Source organism: Bufo bufo, chromosome 11 (assembly GCF_905171765.1).
Source record: "Bufo bufo chromosome 11, aBufBuf1.1, whole genome shotgun sequence".
NCBI lineage: Eukaryota > Metazoa > Chordata > Amphibia > Anura > Bufonidae > Bufo > Bufo bufo.
The window spans coordinates 78,985,429-79,005,317 of NC_053399.1; the positions used below are offsets into that span (position 1 = coordinate 78,985,429).

Genomic DNA, 19,889 nt, shown 5'->3' on the forward strand with positions numbered 1-19,889 from the left:
CAATTGTCCTCCCTCTTTTGCACAGACTGCTCCCCATGCACCATCTGTTACACACTATTCCTGATGCCTCTCTCTTTCACACAACGCTCCCCATGATCCCCACTATCACACATATTATTCCCTTTACCCCCTTACAGACTTATTTCTATGGTTTCTCTGACTGCTCTCCATTGTATCCCTCTCACATAGACTAGTTCTGATTCCTTTCTCTAGAAGACCGCTCTCTATGATCCCCACTGTTCATTATGCCAAACTGTATAATATGGTTCCTGCTCACACAGGCTGCCCCTTATGCCCACCCCTCTTTTACACATACTTTACCCCTCTCATACAGACTACTCCCCCTCCACACAGACTGCTCCCTATACAGTCCCACATGAACCTTAATTGTCCCTATGTTGTAGGAAGCTGAACACTGATAGTTCAGCTTCCTGTATCCTTTCAGCACTAATCTGCTATTAGGCTATGTATACCTTTTGGAGGCAATTTTTGTTTATGATTGCATTTTAGGCTACTTTCACACCTGCGTTAGGTGCGGATCCGCTGCAAGCAGCGTTTTGGTGTCTGCCTCCAGAGTGGAATGGAGGCGGAACGGAGCCAAACTGATGCATTCTGAGCGGATCCTTATCCATTCAGAATGCATTGGGGCTAAACTGATCCGTTTTGGGCCGCTTGTGAGAGCCTTGAAACAGATCTCACAGGCGGACCCAGAAACGCCAGTGTGAAAGTAGCCTAACAAATTTTTGGCTAAAAATCATATTTTCAATTGATCTTTATTAAAAATATTGAGCAATTCTGTAACTGTTTTTCTGTGTGACTGGTACTTTCACTTTGTGCCTAACCCTTATCTCTAAACTACTGAGAGGTCGGAAACACTTATTAAGCCACATTCTTTTCAGTAAGATAAGGATTGAGCTTTAATGAGTGTTTATAATGTCAGAGAGCAGAGATAAGGAGTCTGTCTGCTCCCCAGATGGCGCATGTCAACTATTTAAAGAGTACACAGTTAATAAAGACCAATTTAAAAAAATGATTTTTTTAGCCTTTAAGAACTCTGTCTGATCCTTAACGGGAGAGTTCAGGGAGTCTGTGTGCCTGCAGTTACCACTAAGGAGATCTTAATATAGACTAATTTATTCAGCTACAGTTGAACTCAATGATAGATCCTTATTCAATAAGGTCCTAAAGGTCCTCCCCTAGTTGTGCAGGGATAAGTGGGATAGTTCCTTCTTTGGCTCTTGTACGTGGCTGAAAGGGATCATTGGGGAAGAATGCAAGTGATATACTACTGTCCAGAGTCCTGATTAACACTAGGGAGGCTGCACAGTGGTTACTAGTGCATGCATTAGTCACATATTAGGGAAAATCAATTATGTAATAAATATAAAGGCACAATCCAAATTCCCTTTAAACTACACAATACAGCTACCGTATTGGTTCCAGCATGGAACCCGCCTTGTACATTTCAATCTCTCCTTTCCCATCCCTATTGGGTGAGATGGGTTTAGGAACCTCTGCCCTGTATTCTCTTCACTTGTTTGATAATGTTCCTGTTATTGTGGAGAGGAGGTAACTTGTAAAGGTCAATGAGAGAAAGGGTGAGCCCCACCTTGAGGAGCTTCATGACCTTCCTCTACAGCCTACAACCTTCAGTATAGAGTATGTGTCTCCAGAAGGCATCCGCATTATACTTCTTTTTTACTTGTTAGTTTTGTTTGAGTAGGGGGTATGTTTTTCCTCCATGCTTGGCAATCTCCATAATTACAAGAGGGATAATTACAAGAGCTAGCATCTTCGGTTCAGAGCCTTTCTTCCCAACTCGCAGAACATTATTACTTCTGTAATACTTCTCATCACCATAGTTCTTATCATCTCACCTTCACACACATCAGGCTGCATAAGAAGACGATGAAGAATCTCCTGCTTTATTTCTAGTCCTTGTTCATTAGTCTTATCCAATTTTTTTTAGAGAAACACTGTAGAAAACCCTAGTGCAATCTACTCAGAGGACATTTTAGAAGTTCAGGCACTCAGTCATTGTACTCCTGCCTAGTCCAATTTTCTGTGACTTTGAATTAGTAATACAGGAATAAATCTTTTAAGCATCCCTATTTTTTGGACATATTTTACGTCAAACTGTTCAGTCTTTTGAAGAAAGAAGTTATGCTACCAGAGATAATATTTTATATGCATTGAAAGTAGCGCGTAGCTCTTCACACTACCTTCAGTAGCCCATAAACCAGCTTTTCAGATATGTGAAGGTCTGAAGGAACATAACCAACCAACTAATGAAGGGCACTCAGGACCACAAATATTGTGATCAGTAGGGGTCCCACAGAAGTGTTGGGGGAGGGTTGCCACCCCCCACCCCATTCTTGCACAACCCTTTTAAGGTTTCCCCTGTCTTGTTAGGCTAATTTCACAAGGCACTAGAGATCCAGCAGACTGTTCCAAAAGGGCACAGCCTGCCGGATCTCTCTACATTCCGGCATTGCCAGATGTTTGAAAATCTTCATTAACTATAATGGGGACTGGTGGAGATCTGGCTGATTCTCCGCAAATTAGCCAGGTTGCGGGCGGATCTCCTTCCTGCCCATTATAGTCAGTGGGGCCGGAGCAGACTTACGGCGGCACGGTGCACTAGCGGCAGCATGGAGAAGGTCTACCGCTAGTGTGAAAGTAGCTTTAGTCAGTTGCTAACCACAAAATGCATACAGTGCAGCATAATATTAGACATAATTGTGACTTTTTTTTGGTTGCAAAAGTTCATTTGGAAAAACTGGAAAATAATATGTAAAGTATGTTTTAGCGTTCAGAATTAGTAAACCATCAGTACAAACGTGAAACACCCAAACAGTACATCAGGGATCAGCTGTCATGTCTATAATAGCATATAGCCGGCCTTATACCCTTAGCTGATCAGAGGAGGTGAACCTAATTAGGATATTATTGTGTATTTTTCTATAACATAGGTCCCTAATCTTACATGCCTCCAAATCACGTTCAAATTTGCAAGATGATAATACATCTTCTGTCCCCTTCACACCTGGTACAAGGCCTCCTCTATCTCCCCTTTGTACATATTTGCTGGTGACACCTATCATTGAGAATCACCATTTTTGCATCTGATTCACGGATATTCCACTTTTTTAAGGTAAATGGCCTCGAAATGACTTATTTAAGCAAAACCGAAAGATCGAGAGAAGAGATAGCTTTGATGTAGGTAACACAAAAGTCTATTCTTACCAGTATCCACAGGACATTGGACAATTAAAAACACTTTAAATTCCTCTCTACACAGTATATGACCATTTTAGCTAACACGGCCAGAACTATGATCATTAGTCCTCTTAATCCAGACATCGGGCATATCTGGTTTGCTGTTAGGTAGAACAACCGGGGGGTCACTATCTTGGTTGGACTGCATTTTCCATAACATATTAGTTTGGTTTGAAGGCATAGGGGAGTCAAAGACTGTTTCCCTCAGAGCCAGTCTTAATGTTTCTCTTTTCCCATTCAAGTGACCCCTTTCACTGTGACAGGGGGAATCGGGTACATCAAGAAGATCGGGCGAGCAGCTTGTTGAGTCAGCCTGTTTAGAACTCTGGTCAATATCACTAAGACAAGTTTCATTTGAGTCAAGGGCATCAAAGGAACTACCCATTGAACAGAGGCACCTGGAGTATTCAAACATATGGACGTTTCTCTCTGGGGAATAATGCACAGGACTGGAGCTTGTAGGGCCTTCTAAGTCACTACATTGCTTTTGAGAATGTGTATTATGTACATGGACATGATCCACCACAGATCCATTCCAAGTCTTGCTGTTCATCCGTTGGTAAATGCACTGACTACATGATTCTTCAGACTCCTTCGTCTTATCTTCAAAGCTACTTTGCCTGTAAGGAGAAGAGGTTTGCAAAGCAGGGTATTGATTAAAACCTTTTTTTCCAATTTTATTACCCTGAAAATCTTGAGCTTCTTCTTTCTGAATGTGTTGAGATCCTATTCTGTAGCACTTATTGTCGGATAACTGCATATCATCAGATACAATTGATGGGCGTTTGGAGAGCTTACTAGTTATAGTACTGTTATCAAAACTATCACTTAAGTTCCTGGCCAGAGGCTGAAGTTCATATTGTTCATTTTCTGTGTTTGATTCTTGAACTTTCCTTAGCCTGCTCTGTTTCTCATTCCCACCACAAGCAAATGTACCATTTAACCTTGAGTCATTAGGACAGTCCTTTAAGACATTGGTACAAGGCCACAGTATTTGTCCACAGTTCTTTTCTGGGCCAAAGAAGCAACAAAGTGTCTGGAAAAAGAAGGTGGCAAAACCACAGCTAATGCATTTAATCATCACTATAAAAATTCCCAGTTTTCTGTATGCCAACACCGTTGTGGGTAACAATATTACCCCGGCAGAAAACATAGTACTAGCTCCCATTGCTGTGGCACAACTCATTTGCTTTAAAGAGAATGCTACACGACTGAGGCGGTCAGAATGGGGGCACAAATGATAGGAAATATAATAATTTACTGTGAAATCAACAGATAGACCAACAGCTGCAGAAACAAACAGGGATTCTACCACATTTAATTGCCACTCCAAAAGAACTAAGAGGCCGACAGTGACCAAAACCGAGCCTCCTATTGCCGCAACGGAAAATAAACTGAGCAAGACATTCCACGTAGTAAGCAGTAGAACTACGAATGAAATTGCTACGGCAAAGCCTATTATCATCATGATCTCAGAGTTCAGAGTGTGCTGGAGGCTAAACAGAGAGAGGTTGCTGGTAAACCAGCCATTCTGCAGTCCCTGAGGAGCGTTCTTCAATTCATTGGTCAGCCATTTATTTAAGGTATTGTAGAATTTCCTGGTTTTGCTATAATTGAAACTGTAGTGATATGTCGTCTGGAACTCCAGAACCAAAGCGGTCAGGTTACCTTCAGCATCAAATCTGGGTCCAATATCATAGGCCTCAGGACCGCTGCTTCCTTGTTCTGTTACCATCATTTTTATGCAGTGGAGAAGTAAATCACTTGAGTAAGGAAATGAAAATTGGTTACAGCATAGGTTATGGTTTTGATCAGTCTGTGAACACTGTCGGCTTTCCATCCACCTGTGGAAGTCTTCCATGAAGCAGATGTTTGACTTTTTATCCGGATCAGAAAAGTAAAAACTTTGGTTTTTCACCTTTTGACAAAGTTCCATAAGCCATCTCTGATCATCAGCACTTTTGAAGCTAAAAGTAGTATCCTTGATAAGAGTCCCATTCATCTCTGGATTAAGATGGTCTCCATTATCCACAGGCATAATACCCCATATAAGTGTAATTGGCATACGTTGACCTTCTCCATGTTCTTGACGTTCAAACATAAACTGGTGGCAGTATTCGGCCTCATATCTCTCAAATGGATGGCTCAGCCGAAACACCTGAACTGAAGACACGTCTGAAGATGGCAATTGCAGTTTTGGGTTCACACAAGCAATATATGATCCACCTGCAGCCAGTGCAGCAAACCAACAAATCCAGATGTACCGGAACTTTATCACTCCACATGGAAGGAGCTTCTCAAAAAGTAGTTTAGATGTTTCAGACAAGGTGCCATGTACACTCTTAAGTTTTTGGTAAAAATTATAAAAAGCTCTTTTATGTCCATTGCTGGTCCAGTAATCCTCAGATTTATAAGTGCAGTTGACACTAATATATCTCTCATAAAGGACCATGGTGGCAGGCAGCCACGTAATCATGAATGTCATGTTGACCAGTATAGATGTTCCCATGTAAATGGAAAAGCAACGGATTGAGGTAATGCTACTCAGGTAACTGGCATAGAAAGCAGCTCCGGTGGTCAAACAAGATACTAACATAAGATATATAAAATGGTGCATAGTTTGTTTTACCCATTGTTGCATGCCAGTTGCCGAGTGTTGGATTTTGCTGAGATTCCACAGGTCGAAGAAGACAAAAGTATGATTAGCACAAATACTACTGAGGATGATAACTGCAAAGAGGTTAACAAAAGGAAAAAAAGTAATTCGAAAGACCAGCTTGTACAAAAAGAAGGAAATCATCAGTGAGCCAACAACTGACGTCAGGACCATAAAAGTAATAAAAAAGGAATGTAGATAAAAAGACATACTTAGAAAAATAGCCAATATTGCCAGGACAGGATACACAGTATCCAAAACCAGGTAGTGCTGGAAAAGTTTCTGCTTTAGCCCCAAGTCCATTCCAGTGATTGCTGTGAAATTATCAATGAGATCCCAGGACTCTAAGTTGTCCACATAAATGTCCATCATTGATGAACCTTTTTTGGCTGGTAAAAACAACAAGCTGTATTTCAGAGATGGGACCTGGTAATCTGTAGTTTGGGGGCTTAAAAAGTCCCTGTCAACTAGAAAATGGAGCAGCTGATAAACTGCGCTGGATCGCGTGCACTTTTCAGGCACTTTGGCACACTGGGAATGCTTTTCTCTCTCTGAATGTAAACCCGTGCAGGAGGGGGTGAGAGCTCCTCTGTGGTAATCTGGTGCGCAGGAACGCAGAAGAACCAATGTGTGGGAAATGTCGCTCTGTGTGATTTCCAGGCAAGAAGACCGGTTGTACAATACAGATATGTAATTTCCAAGAGACCAGCTAGGACAGCACTCCTTGTTGTCACTGCGTTCACACAGCTCTGAGAAGGTAGGATGTGAACGAATCTGTAGAGAAAAAGGAGAGAAACAAAAAAAAGTAAGAATCCCATGGATATGTTAGTGACTCCTCTATTTAAAGGAACCTATACTTTTTTTTTTTTAACAGTAATGCTAAAATAATTCACAGTTGCCTCACTACTACCACTGTTAATATAAGAATAGCTCAGGACATACACTGTACCTTGTGATCATCATGTGTTTGGCCTTTTCAGAAGATGTTACTTACAGTAAACAGTTTCACTCACGCTGATGATGGTGGCACAACGTTTCTGCATCTCTTGGACCCAGTTGTGCTCCCTGTTGGAGTTAACTTTGCAGGTAAACAGGTAGGAGGACACAGCGCTCCTACAAGTGCCATGGCTCCTTTAAACAGCTGATCAGTGGGAGTGCTAGGAATGGGACCCGGGCCAATGTGCATCAATGACTTATCCTGAGGATACCTCATCAATATCATGAAACCGGACAACCTCTTTTTAAAGGTTTGCCTAAGTCCACAGGAGCTATCCATCCTCACACTGTATTGGGGGTGGCAACTGTGACTCTTCCTCAATTATAGCATCTGAGGCTATTCTTACTGTCTCTTAAAGGAAAGGTCAACTTCACTTGTAGCAGCAGTAATACCTTCACACTGGTCAACTTTAAAGAGGTTTTTCCTAAAGATAAGGAAATATTTTATTTTGAATTCCTTCAACCCATTAGTGAGTGCCCATATTTGTCTTTATGGTGGTCACTAACTGACTTTAAACTTGCACAACGTCTTGTCACAGGTGCAGGTTTAGCCCTGTCTAGTGACATTTCGGACCTGCTCTAAAGGCCAGGATCAGAAGAACCTCCTAACCTAGCTCTTACATGCTGCAGTGAATAGCGATCGCTGCATCTAAGTAGTTTCATAGGGAGGGGCTCCCTCTGTCACTCGTCGGCACCCCGTGAAAGTGCTCACACTGTGCCGATGTCTTTACACGGCAGCCGGGGTAACTCTGGCATGGCCTAATAGATTGCCTAACAGTTTCATTACTCAAAAATGAAGCCCTCATACAGCTTTGTATAAAAAAAAATGAAAAAGTTATGGGTCTTGGGATATGGCAACCTAGAGAATAAATGTATCTTATCAATGCTGCAAAGTGAACATCAGTGCTGTTCATTTTCATCCCCCCTCCCCCAAAAGCTTTAATAAAAGTTAATCAATGAGTTATGGTGCCATGAAAAACTACAACTTTCCTGCAAAAAAACAAGACCTCATACAGCTACATTGAAAGAAAAATAAAGTTATAGCTATTGGAATATGACAATGAAAAAAGTATAGCCTTCCCACTATGGCAGAAAACAGGTCAGTCACTAACGGCAGGGGTGCACCTAGCCTTTCTGCTGCCTGAGGCGAAAACCGAAATGGCTCCCCAATTCCCCAATGGCAATTTCCTAACCTAACCCCTTCCCTTCAGACCATGGCCCTTCTGCTGCCCCTCTCTTGTCCCTACCTGGTTCTGCCTGTGTCACGCCTTGCCCTGTGAATGTGCGGAGGTCTGTCAGACTGGCTGCACATGTCTGACTTCTGTTTGTTTTGATTTGGGTTTGAGCTGGATCCACCTTCCCTCAGGTGTACTGGGTTTCATTGTTAGTGAGGCTATTTATCCCTCCTTCCCCCAGTGGCCTGTGCGGGTTATAGTTCTTTCCTGGGAGCTCCAGCTCTGCTCAAGATAAGTCCTCTCCTTTATTTCCCTTTGTGTGTTTTATCTAGGCCTCTAGGGAGACGCTTGCTTCCTCCTGGTTTGAAGAAGCAGGTTGCCTCTTCCCTTTTCCCTGCTGCTTAGGGTTTGCCCAGGGTGTTTAGGTTTAAGCACGAGGGCATGTGCATATCCACCCTAAGGGTATGCACATGGGCACAGAAGTTTAGGGAAAGCTTTTAGGGATCGCTAGGAGGTGACCCTTTTCTCCCTAGCTTTTGGGTCTAGTTGTTTGTTCTGTTTGTTTTCCCGTGTTTGGTTATTTCCCCACTTACCTACCTATCGTGACAGCCTGAGGCATTTGCCTCACTTGGCCTCGTTCGTGGTGCACCCCTGACTAAGGGGTTAAGGTAGATAGTGTGCTTTAAAATGGGTATATGGCACTGACCTTCTCTTTTTCTATACGGCACATGGACTGGATTGCTTGCAGGTTCCATAAACTTCCTGCGGTTTTGGACATGAATACAAGTTGTGAATAACTCTTAGCTGGAAAAGGAAAGACATTTTTCAGATTTTTTTTTCAAATGTATATATATTTTTTTCAATACCAAACAATCATAGAAAAAACAGTAGATGTTAAGAATACTCTTGTTGTGATAAACTTGTCACAAACTGAACTATCAGTAAATAGGTCATTAAACCCCTTAGTGACCACCAATACGCCTTTTTACGCCGGGCACTAAGGGGCCTCACGCTGAGCCGCCACCTTTTTACAGGTCTCCTGTGCAGTGGAGAGCTGGGGCTTCACTCTCACATGAAAACCAGGGTCCTGCTATAATGGCCCAGACCCCCAGAAGTGCGGATCTGGGCCGTTTAACTCCTTAGATTCCACGGTCAGTGGCGTACATAGAGAAGTAAGGGCCCCATAGCAAAGATCAATCCAGCCCACCACACAGGACAGAAGGGTTTCTGCCTAAACCCTTTTCAGTGACCCTTGGGACATTTATTTCCAGTGCCTCATTTGCTAAAAGTTGTTCCTTTAGAGGGTAGAGTCCTGACCAAGTTTTCACCTCCAGTAGAAGAGGAGATAATCCCAACTAAGACTAAAAATTAAATAGAGATATTCATGTTTTTCCATCCCCCCCTAGAAAGGGTTAATAGAAGTTAATCAGTAAGTTGTGTGTACCCCAAAATGGTGCCATTAAAAACTCCTGGCAGGCTGTTCCGGCGTGGAATGCTGGTAATCGGACGGACAGAAACCCTGCAGCGGCATTTGTCCAGCCGATTTTTGGCACATTTGATGGATCACCGCCAGACCCCATTATAGTTAATGGGGCCTGACAGCATTCCAGCAGAGACAGATCCGACAGGCTGTTCCCGACCGGATCTGTAAACGCTAGTGTGAAACTAGTCTAAAATAGATTTATATTATTTATGTGGCTTATTTTTATGTCTTTGCATGTAACCCCAATATTTAAGATTGACGTTGAATTATAATAAGTCTTCACACTTACACGGTGGTCCACAGAAGAAGCCGTCTACTCCATCTTTTTGTTCCACCATTCTGCGATGACGAGCGTCCCTTTTGGTTATTTGAAACAGTTTCTCATTTCTTCTGCTGAAATCAAAGTCATCCAAGCTGAAAAAAAATACATATAACTGAACGCTATGTAGACATATTGGGGGAGATTTGTCAAACTGGTGTAAAGGACAACTGGCTTAGGCCTCATGCACACGGCCTTTGTCTGGCTGTTCCGTGCATTGGGGACCGCCATTTGCACGGGCACTATCAGTGTGGCTGCCGCTGACAGATCCAGACCCAAACTTGAATGGGTCCGTGATCCATCTACACCGCAAAAAAATAGAACAAGTTCTATTCTTTTGGAGAGAAACCCCACGGAAGTGCTCCGTGATGCTTCCGTGAGGTTCCGTGCCTCCGTTCTGCTCCTTCTGAATTTTGGCCCCATTCAAGTAAATGGGTCCGCGACCATGATGCGCTGAGCGCGCGGCCAGGGCCCGTATATTGCAGATCCACTGTTTGCGGGCCACAATACGGACATGACCGGGCAACGGCCTTGTGTATGAAGCCTAAGGCCTGATCTACATATACCATGAGCATTAATAAAATGGATCCTACCTGGTTTTCTCACCAGGCGGATAGACAGGTAAAACCTTCCTGTAGACAGTACTGCTCTGTATATTTTTCCAGGTTGTCAGTTTCCTTCCAATATCCGTATTTCTGGGCTCAAATCCCTGGAAAGTGCCAAATAAAAGATAAACATTGGGGAAATAACATTTTGGATGTGATTTCTGTGATTAGCATTTTTCATCTGCATAATAGCGAGTTTATTAGGTTGAAATCATGTAATTGTAATTGTTAATTCCGGTTTTGAGATCCGACAGAGGGTTTAAATAAAAATTTTTAAAAAAATGACATCCAAAAACACCCATACTATTAAATTCTAAAATCATTTATCCCATACATCGTATAGCATAATGGAAAAAAAAAATCTAAATGGCAAATGTGCTGGTTTTTTTCCGTCGCTTCAGCTCCCAACATATTGAATAAAAAGTGATCAAAAAGTTACACACACACCAAAATGGTATCCTTGAAAAAAATGAGACCTTACACAGGTCTGTAGAGAAAAATAAAAAAGTTATGGGGGTTAGAGTTTTTTTGTTAAGAAACATAGAAACCATAGAATGTGTCGGCAGATAAGAACCATTTGGCCCATCCAGTCTGCCCAATATACTGAATACTATGAATAGCCCCCGGCCCTATCTTATATGAAGGATGGCCTTATGCCTATCCCATGCATGCTTAAACTCCTTCACTGTATTTTCAGCTACCACTTCTGCAGGAAGGCTATTCCATGCATCCACTACTCTCTCAGTAAAGTAATACTTCCTGATATTACTTTTAAAACCTTTCCCCCTCTAATTTAAAACGATGTCCTCTTGTAGCAGTTTTTCTTCTTTTAAATATTCTGTCCTCTTTTACCTTGTTGATTCCCTTTATGTATTTAAAAGTTTCTATCATATCCCCTCTGTCTCGTCTTTCTTCCAAGCTATACATGTTAAGGTCCTTTAACCTTTCCTGGTAAGTTTTATCCTGCAATCCATGTACTAGTTTAGTAGCTCTTCTCTGAACTCTCTCCAAAGTATCAATATCCTTCTGGAGATATGGCCTCCAGTACTGCGCACAATACTCCAAATGAGGTCTCACTAGTGCTCTGTAGAGCGACATGAGCACCTCCCTCTTTCTACTGGTAATTCCTCTCCCTATACACCCAAGCATTCTGCTAGCATTCCCTGCTGCTCTATGACATTGTCTGCCTACCTTTAAGTCTTCTGAAATAATGACCCCTAAATCCCTTTCCTCAGATACTGAGGTTAGGACTGTATCACTGATTTTATATTCTGCTCTTGGGTTTTTACGCCCCAGGTGCATTATCTTGCACTTATCAACATGAAATTTTAGTTGCCAGATTTTTGACCATTCCTCTAGTTTTCCTAAATCCTTTTCCATTTGGTGTATCCCTCCAGGAACATCAACCCTGTTACAAATCTTTGTCTCATCAGCAAAAAGACACACCTTACCATCGAGGCCTTCTGCAATTTCTTTGATAAAGATATTAAACAATATGGGTCCCAGAACAGATCCCTGAGGTACCTTACTGGTAACAAGACCATGGTCTGAATATACTCCATTGACTACAACCCTCTGTTGTCTGTCCCTCAGCCACTGCCTAATCCATTCAACAATATGGGAGTCCAAGCCCAAAGACTGCAATTTATTGGTAAGCCTTCTATGTGGGACAGTATCAGAAGCCTTACTAAAGTCTAGATAAGCGATGTCTACTGCACCTCCTCCATCTATTGTTTTAGTCACCCAATCAAAAAAATCAATAAGATTAGTTTGACATGATCTCCCTGAAGTAAACCCATGCTGTTTTTTATCTTTCAATCCATGAGATTTTAGATGTTCCACAATCCTCTCCTTAAAGAGAACCTGTCATGTGGATATTTGATTATAATCTAACTAATTATATACAATCATTAACTACTAAAAAGTGCCTTAGATGTATTCACTTGCTGGTGTGACAGATGGTTACCTCATAATATACACACAAAGATGCCGCATGCCGCATGCTAATGAGCTAATTTGAGTCCGGCGTGATGTCAGTGAGTCCAGCGTATATTTAATTCAGAGCTATAGCCACTCCCCTGCCCACCTGCTGCTGATTCATATGGAAAAAAACTGTCATTCAGCAGCAGGTGGCCTATAGTTGCCCGATTCCTCCCTACTACCTTTCTTGTGAATGGGCACAACATTTGCTAATTTCCAATCGTCTGGGACGACTCCTGTTACCTGTGATTGGTTAAATAAATCTGTTAATGGTTTTGATAGTTCACCGCTGAGCTCTTCTAATAGCTTTGGGTGTATCCCATCAGGCCCCTGTGACTTATTTGTATTCATTTTAGACAGCTGACTTAGAACCTCTTCCTCTGTAAAGACACATGCATCAAAAGATTCATTAGTCTTCCTTCCTAACTGAGGTCCTTTTCCTTCATTTTCCTTTGTAATAACTGAACAGAAGTATTCATTGAGGCAGTCAGCTAGTTCTTTATCTTCTTCCTTATACCTTCCTTCTTTTGTTTTTAATTTTGTAATTCCTTGTTTTAGTTTCCTTTTTTCATTTATGTATCTGAACAATGCCTTATCGCCTTTTTTCCCTGACTGAGCTAATTTCTTTTCTGCCTGTGCTTTAGAAGCTCTTATAACTTGTTTGGCCTCTCTCTGCCTAATCTTATAAATTTGCCTGTCATCCTCGTTTTTTTTATTTTTATAATTACTAAATGCTATCTTTTTGTTTTTACTGATTTTGGCCACTTCTGCTGAGTACCACAGTGGTCTCTTCCTTTTTTTGCTTTTACTGACATGCCTAATGCAATTTTCTGTTGCCTTCAATAGTGCCACTTTTAAGTAGTCACATTTCTCCTGGACTCCATTAAAACTGTTCCAATCTGATAGGGACTCGTATACCACTAATCAAATTTTAGAAAAGTCAGTTTTTCTAAAATCTAAAACTTTTGTTTTTGTGTGGTGTGACTTAGTCACTGTACTTATAGTAAACCACACTGACTGGTGATCACTAGATCCCAAGCTTTCCCCCACAGTAATATCAGATACCAAATTCCCATTTGTGAATACTAAATCTAAAATGGCCTCCTTCCGGGTTGGCTCCTCAACTACTTGCTGTAGAGATAATCCCAGTAGGGAATTTAGAATATCTGTACTCCTGGCAGAACTAGCTATTTTGGTTTTCCAGTTTACATCAGGAAGATTAAAGTCTCCCATAATGATAAGTTTTTAAAAATATTTCTTTAGCTATTGACTGTAGCAGGTCCGTGCCCGTATTGCAGCCCCCCAAACAGCATTAGAAAGTGCAACTTGTCCTGCAAAAAAAAAGTTATGGCTCTGGGAAGGCGTGGAGTGAAAAACAAAAACAGAAAATCGCAGGGTCGTCTAAGGGTTAAATAAAAATTGTGTCTGAATGATAAGTCTGTCATCATATAATTTTGAATACTCTTTTGGCTTAGATCCTGTCAGGTGATTTATGATGGATGTACACACCAAAAATGGTGTCAACAGAACCCTTAGGCCCCCTTTCACACGAGCGGGTATTCCGCGCAGGTGCAATGCGTGATGCGAACACATTGCGCCCACACTGAATCCGGACCCATTCATTTCAATGGGGCTGTGTACATGATCGTTGTTTTTCACGCATCACTTGTGCGTTGCGTGAAAATCGAAGCATGTTCTATATTCAGCGATTTTCACGCAACGCTGGCCCCATAGAAGTGAATGGAGCTGCATGAAAATCGCATCACAGCCGCAAGCAAGTGCGGATGCGATGCATTTTTCATGGATGGTTGCTGAGAGATGTTGTTTGTATACCTTCAGTTTTTTATCACGCGTGTGAAAAACGCATTGCACCCGCACGGTAAAAACTGAACGCAATCACATACAAAGCTGAATGAACTTGCTTGTGAAATCGCACATTTTTTACTAAACGCATCCGCAACACATCCGGACCTAATCCACTCACGCTCGTCTGCAAGGGGCCTTTAGGTCGAGGCCTATTTCCATTTTTGCATTTTGGATTTTTCCTCCCCACGTTCCAATAGCCATAACTTTTTTATTTTTCTGTTCACATAGCTATGTGAGGGCTTATTTTTTTGCGAGACACTATGCATTTTTTAATGAAACCATTTAATTTACCAATATCTTGTACTGGAAAACGAGAAAAAAATTCTTTGTGTGGCAAAATTGAAAAAAGAACAGAATTCTGCACAGCGTTCACTGTGCTCTTAAAAAATGACCTGACGTTCTTATTCTGCAGCTCAATATGAATGCGGCGTTACCAAACCTGTATATTTTTTTTTATTTTTTATAAAAACCTTTGAACAAAAAATCAATTTTCTATGCATTACCATATTCTGACAGCCATAACTTTTTTATATTCCACAGTCTACAGAGCTATATGAGGGCTTGTTTTTTGCGTAACGAACTGTATTTTTTTTATTGGTACCATTTTTGGGCTATGCACATCTTTTTGATCACTGTTATAAAAAAAATTGTGGGGACAAGATGACCAAAAAACGTCGACTTGTGCGTTAATTTATTTTTTTCCCGTTACGCCGCTCACCGTACAGGAATTTTTAAAAATATTTTAATAGTTTAGACATTTTCTGACGTGGCAATACCAAATATGTTTAGTTTTTTATTGTTTATATATTTTTATATGTAACATTGGGAAAGGGGGGTGATTTTTAATATATTTTTTTTCACTTATTTTTGTAGTGTGGAGGCATGAGCAGAAAACCCACAGAAGCACTCCGTAATGCTTCCGATCCGTGCCTCCGTTCCGCACTGCTCCGTATCCTCTGGATTGCGGACTCATTCAAGTGAATGAGTCCGCATCCGTCATACGGTGCGCACACAACCGCGCGGACCTGCTGCGGTCTAGTTGCTCTTTATTTCCAATGGAACAAAATGTAAGTGTATTTCCGCTCTTATTTCCTGGTCAAACTGGTCCTATAAAGGCCATGTGTTCTGGGTGAATGCATTGTGAATAGTGTCGCCATCTGAAATCCTTTCTCTACTAAGATTTTAATATGTGTAATTTCCAGCTGGAGAACACTCACCATGAAAGGGGTGGAAAAGTCTGGCATTTGTCCAACCAGAAGGCCTGCCAACGTACACACCAGTATAAGAAGCAGACAGACGGCCACGACGGGCAGAGGCCAGTCCGTTATCAGCTGAGAGTAACTGTAAGCCAAGCACAATGACTATAATATTAACAATCAAGGCTGTCAAAGAGGGGCTGCCCTCTCCTGACATTAGTAACTACTGATTCCCCATGTAATACAAATTCTGAGCATATATTCCTATGACTGTAAGTTGGGCCATTCCTCTCTTATTCCTACTAGAAGTTTATGAATGAAGTTGCAATAACGGTCCAACTGGACGTTACCAGTCTCTGTGTGTAAGTGTGGTGGTTTTCCTGCCCAGTCTGACACATCCCCAACTGGTGACACCAAGATGTACCTCCATTGCAGACTACCAACCATTCATAAACTTCTGTTATAAGAATAGATGCTCCAGATTCGTTATTACATAGGGGATGCAAGTAGTCATATGTCAGGAGAGGGGACACGTCCTCTTTATATAACAGATGATATGTACAATGAAATACATGGCTACATCATTCATTAGGAAAAGTGAGGCTACAAAGTGCACGTCCATGCATTAGGCTATGTTCACACAGCGAAAATCTGCCACTCATTCAGCAGCGGAAAACGGGCAAAATCCACATTAAAAACGCCTCGTGCACACAATATAAGGACTCATGCACACAACCGTTGGATGTTTTGCGGTCTGCGAATTGCACATCCGCAAAACATGGATTCTGCATTTTGCGGAACGGAACAGCCGGCCCCTAATAGAACAGTCCTATCCTTGTCCGTAATGCGGACAATAATAGGACATGTTCTATTTTTTTTGCGGAGCGGACATGGAACGCACATTTCCGGTTTATATTTTTTGCAGAAATGAAAAAAAAATTCAAAATTGTGTTCATGAGCCCTAAAATGGTAGTAGTTTTTTCAGTAGCTGCTTTGAAAAACACTTGAGAAGTGACGTTACTTCTTGGAAGCAGATTTGATTGTGGATGTCACAGAAGTCAAAACCTCAACCAAATACTAAAATGCTTTTAAAAACTCCTCTAAAACCTCCACCAAATTACAAATCTCCACTAAAAACAACCGTTTTCAGCTACTTATTTTTCTGCCGTGGAGTTTAGCCATGTGAGCATACCCTTACATGCCAGTACATGGCAAACCTTTGATTTAATGGGAAATGTGTAATGCTTTTTCCTCTAAGGCAGACATGCTCAACCTGCGGCCCTCCAGCTGTTGCAAAACTACAACTCCCAGCATGCCCGAACAGCCTACAGCTAGGCATTGTGGGAGTTATAGTTTTAGAACAGCTGGAGGGCCGCAGGTTGAGCATGCCTCTGCTCTAAGGTGATACTGCAAGGAAACAGTGACATCTTGCTGGGCTTCCCACAAATTAGAGTGGGTCGCTGAAGGTACAAGAAATGTAAGAAAGCTTATTAGACAACCTTTCTAACAAAAATGACCAACCTTTTTAGGGTTATTCAGAGAACACAGGCTGTAATGTGGCAGTCCTATATCATGCTGATTAAGGTAAGAGCCAGGGTACGTTCGTTACGCTCCACTGTACAATCGGCATAATGTCCACCTTTTGTTACCAATATCTTTTTTTTATTTATTGCTCCAGCCACACTTGATTACGGCATCTAAAGGCTGTAAAGGCCGCGATCGGCATTATTGCCGGTCGCGTACATTAGCCGCAGGCCTCTGCTATTTGAAACAGCAGAGACCCTGCGGCTATGGCGCCCACTATGTTTAAAGACCGCACCAGCGCCGTACATGTACGGTTCTGGTAGCGAAAGGTAATGAAAAAGTACTTTTAATCCATATGCAAATGAGCAGTTAAGTGAACAGAGGGTAGGCCCAAGCCACTGTTTGCATCCTTGCTCCTCCCGCTTCCTCTGTCAGCCCCTCTCTCTCCTTCTTGGGCCAGCCCTCATTGCACTTAAAGAGGACCTTTCACCTTGAAAAACATTGTGAACTAAGTATGCTGCACTTACTATTACCCCTGGGCGCCGCTCCGTTTTCCCGTTATGTACTCCGGTATCTTCACTCACTAAGTTATAGTAGGCGGTGTCTGCCCTTGTTCTGTGGTCGTCTCCTTCTCCTAGGCTGCAGCGCTGGCCAATGGCAGCGCACAGCTCACAGCCTGGGAGGTTTTTTTTCTATATATATATATATCACATTCAGCTGAACTAGTCCTACAAGGCATTGGGGCACATCTATCAAGCTCTCCGTTTTTGGCCATTAAATTAGTCAGGTGTATTTCTTTCTTCTGTCTTTCTTTTGCCTAGTACTTTTTAAGTCGCACAGCCGTTGATGAATTAGACAATAGTGACACAAACTGATCATAACTGGTGCTCAAAATAACAGATCAGTTATTTTTCTGAATGATCAGAAGAACTGAAGGCAGATGTGAAAGAGGCCTTAGGTTAGTTTCATACAATGCTAAAGTAATCCAGCAGGCAGTTCTGGTAGAGGAACGTCTGTTCACTGCCAGAGCCTACTGACTACAAGGGGAACCAGTGGAGATCTAGTTTGGCTCCGAACAGCAGGTTCTCTTTAGGAATATATAAAGTAAAATTATGCCTTTTGTGGTGTTTTATGCTAGGAAGCCCGCTATAAAATTCTAGCTTGTGCTGGAAGTAATGGATACCTATGATAGAGAAATGTATGCAGATTCTTATGCAGAATTATTGGTGGACGCTTCATACATACCTTTTTGGCATCCTGAATGCTTTATCATGTCTTCAAAATAAATAAAACGCAATATTAGTTTTAGTAATACTGATGTAATAATAAAAAAAATCATCTGCCAAGTAATAAATACTATATAAGACACACACAAAACACAATACAAATCATACTAGAAGTCTAAAACATCCACAAAGAATCTCAAAAAGTATATTCTACACCACTGCTATAAATGGCACATGTAGGTTACAGGTTTTATCCTGGGGCCCAGCAGCTTCATGTCACTCCCCTGTTTGAAATGTACTAACCTGACAGTTACTACATGATGCTGCATTGGTTGTGTTGACCTCCGGTCATTTGCCCACTGCTTCCAGATACAGTCCGTGGTCTGCTGTGAGACATCCGTAGAAGTATTAATACTAGAATGATGAGAGCACAGGGTTTTCCTGTCTTCGTGTCCTGGCAGTTGTGTTGCAGTGCAGCTTAACTTGCGCTCTTGATGGTTGCAGTGGCAGCTCTTCTGATGCTGACGGGCATCACCTCCACGAGGTGACAACTGTCCATTGGATCTATTCATGGAAGGTTGCTGGTGGTGGCTAGATGGAGACAGACAGTCTCTCATGCAGTTGGGTGGCTCTTTCAGAAAGCAATGTTGGACCTTCTGCAGACCAACAGCGTTTGGTGTTAAGTGATCCAGGACTATCTTCTCTTTCCCACCGTCTTCATAATTTTCCCCATCTATCAGATTTCTGGGAAGACCATACAAAGAATTATCAGAGGGTACAGTCAAATATTACATCCTGTTAGAAACCAACATGAAATGGAACACACACTATTTAAAACTGATCAGGAAAGGTGTACATACATGATGTAAAAAATAAAAATCAGAGATCATATAATCCATGACAATCTTTCTAACAAAGCTAGTCTTGGACTTCACATGGATCCAGAGATCTTCCCATTCATTTCTCTAATTGCGGAACAACCTTGGCACAGTAGTTACTAGATCAATACAGTCCTAAAACATAACTTTTATAAAAGGAAGGAGGAAGCAGAACGGGGGACAGGCTCTCCTGCAGGTACACAGCCACATGAATCTCCCACACTTCCATAGCATACAGGGGACTGGTGTGGCAATAACACACGGTGGCCAGGACACCTCTTCAGGGCAGGTCTCCACACCTGATGGGAGATCCCTACTGCAAGCTGTGCCACTGGATCACAGATATGGGGATTGTACAAATGCAATGTACCCCCAACAATATCCTAATATCCGCAACACTGGTACAGATAGAACAGTTACAGAATCGCTTCTTAAAGCATTAATGAGTGATCTGAGAGCCTCTTTACAGGTGGACTTTCGTACAAGGTAACTCCCTTGCAGAAGGAAATTACAGAAGTGGGAAGCCGCACATCCCACTTGGAAAACAAGATGTCTGAGTTTGCTAAAGCTCATAATGAGCTGGTGGACACTACCAATGAAAAAGATGAGGAACTTGCGGCCCTTCGTGCAAAAGTCATAGATCTAGAAGATAGGTCTCGCCGCAATAATATACATTTCCGTGAAATTTCGGAAGAGGTAAAACCTG

At 41.9% G+C, this 19,889-nt stretch overlaps 1 protein-coding gene across 1 annotated transcript; it reads right to left on the reverse strand.

The window, feature by feature from the left end:
• Nucleotides 1-3,235: 3,235 nt before the first annotated feature.
• DISP2 (dispatched RND transporter family member 2) lies at nucleotides 3,236-19,412 on the reverse strand. Its single transcript, XM_040411010.1, has 8 exons — nucleotides 19,315-19,412; nucleotides 18,609-19,049; nucleotides 18,325-18,354; nucleotides 15,577-15,700; nucleotides 10,502-10,617; nucleotides 9,879-10,003; nucleotides 8,813-8,910; nucleotides 3,236-6,709 (listed from the first exon to the last, which is right to left on the reverse strand). Exons 1-8 carry the CDS (start codon nucleotides 19,410-19,412, stop codon nucleotides 3,314-3,316), a joined length of 4,428 nt encoding a protein of 1,475 aa, XP_040266944.1. The 3' UTR covers nucleotides 3,236-3,313.
• Between the last annotated feature and the right edge of the window lie 477 nt (nucleotides 19,413-19,889).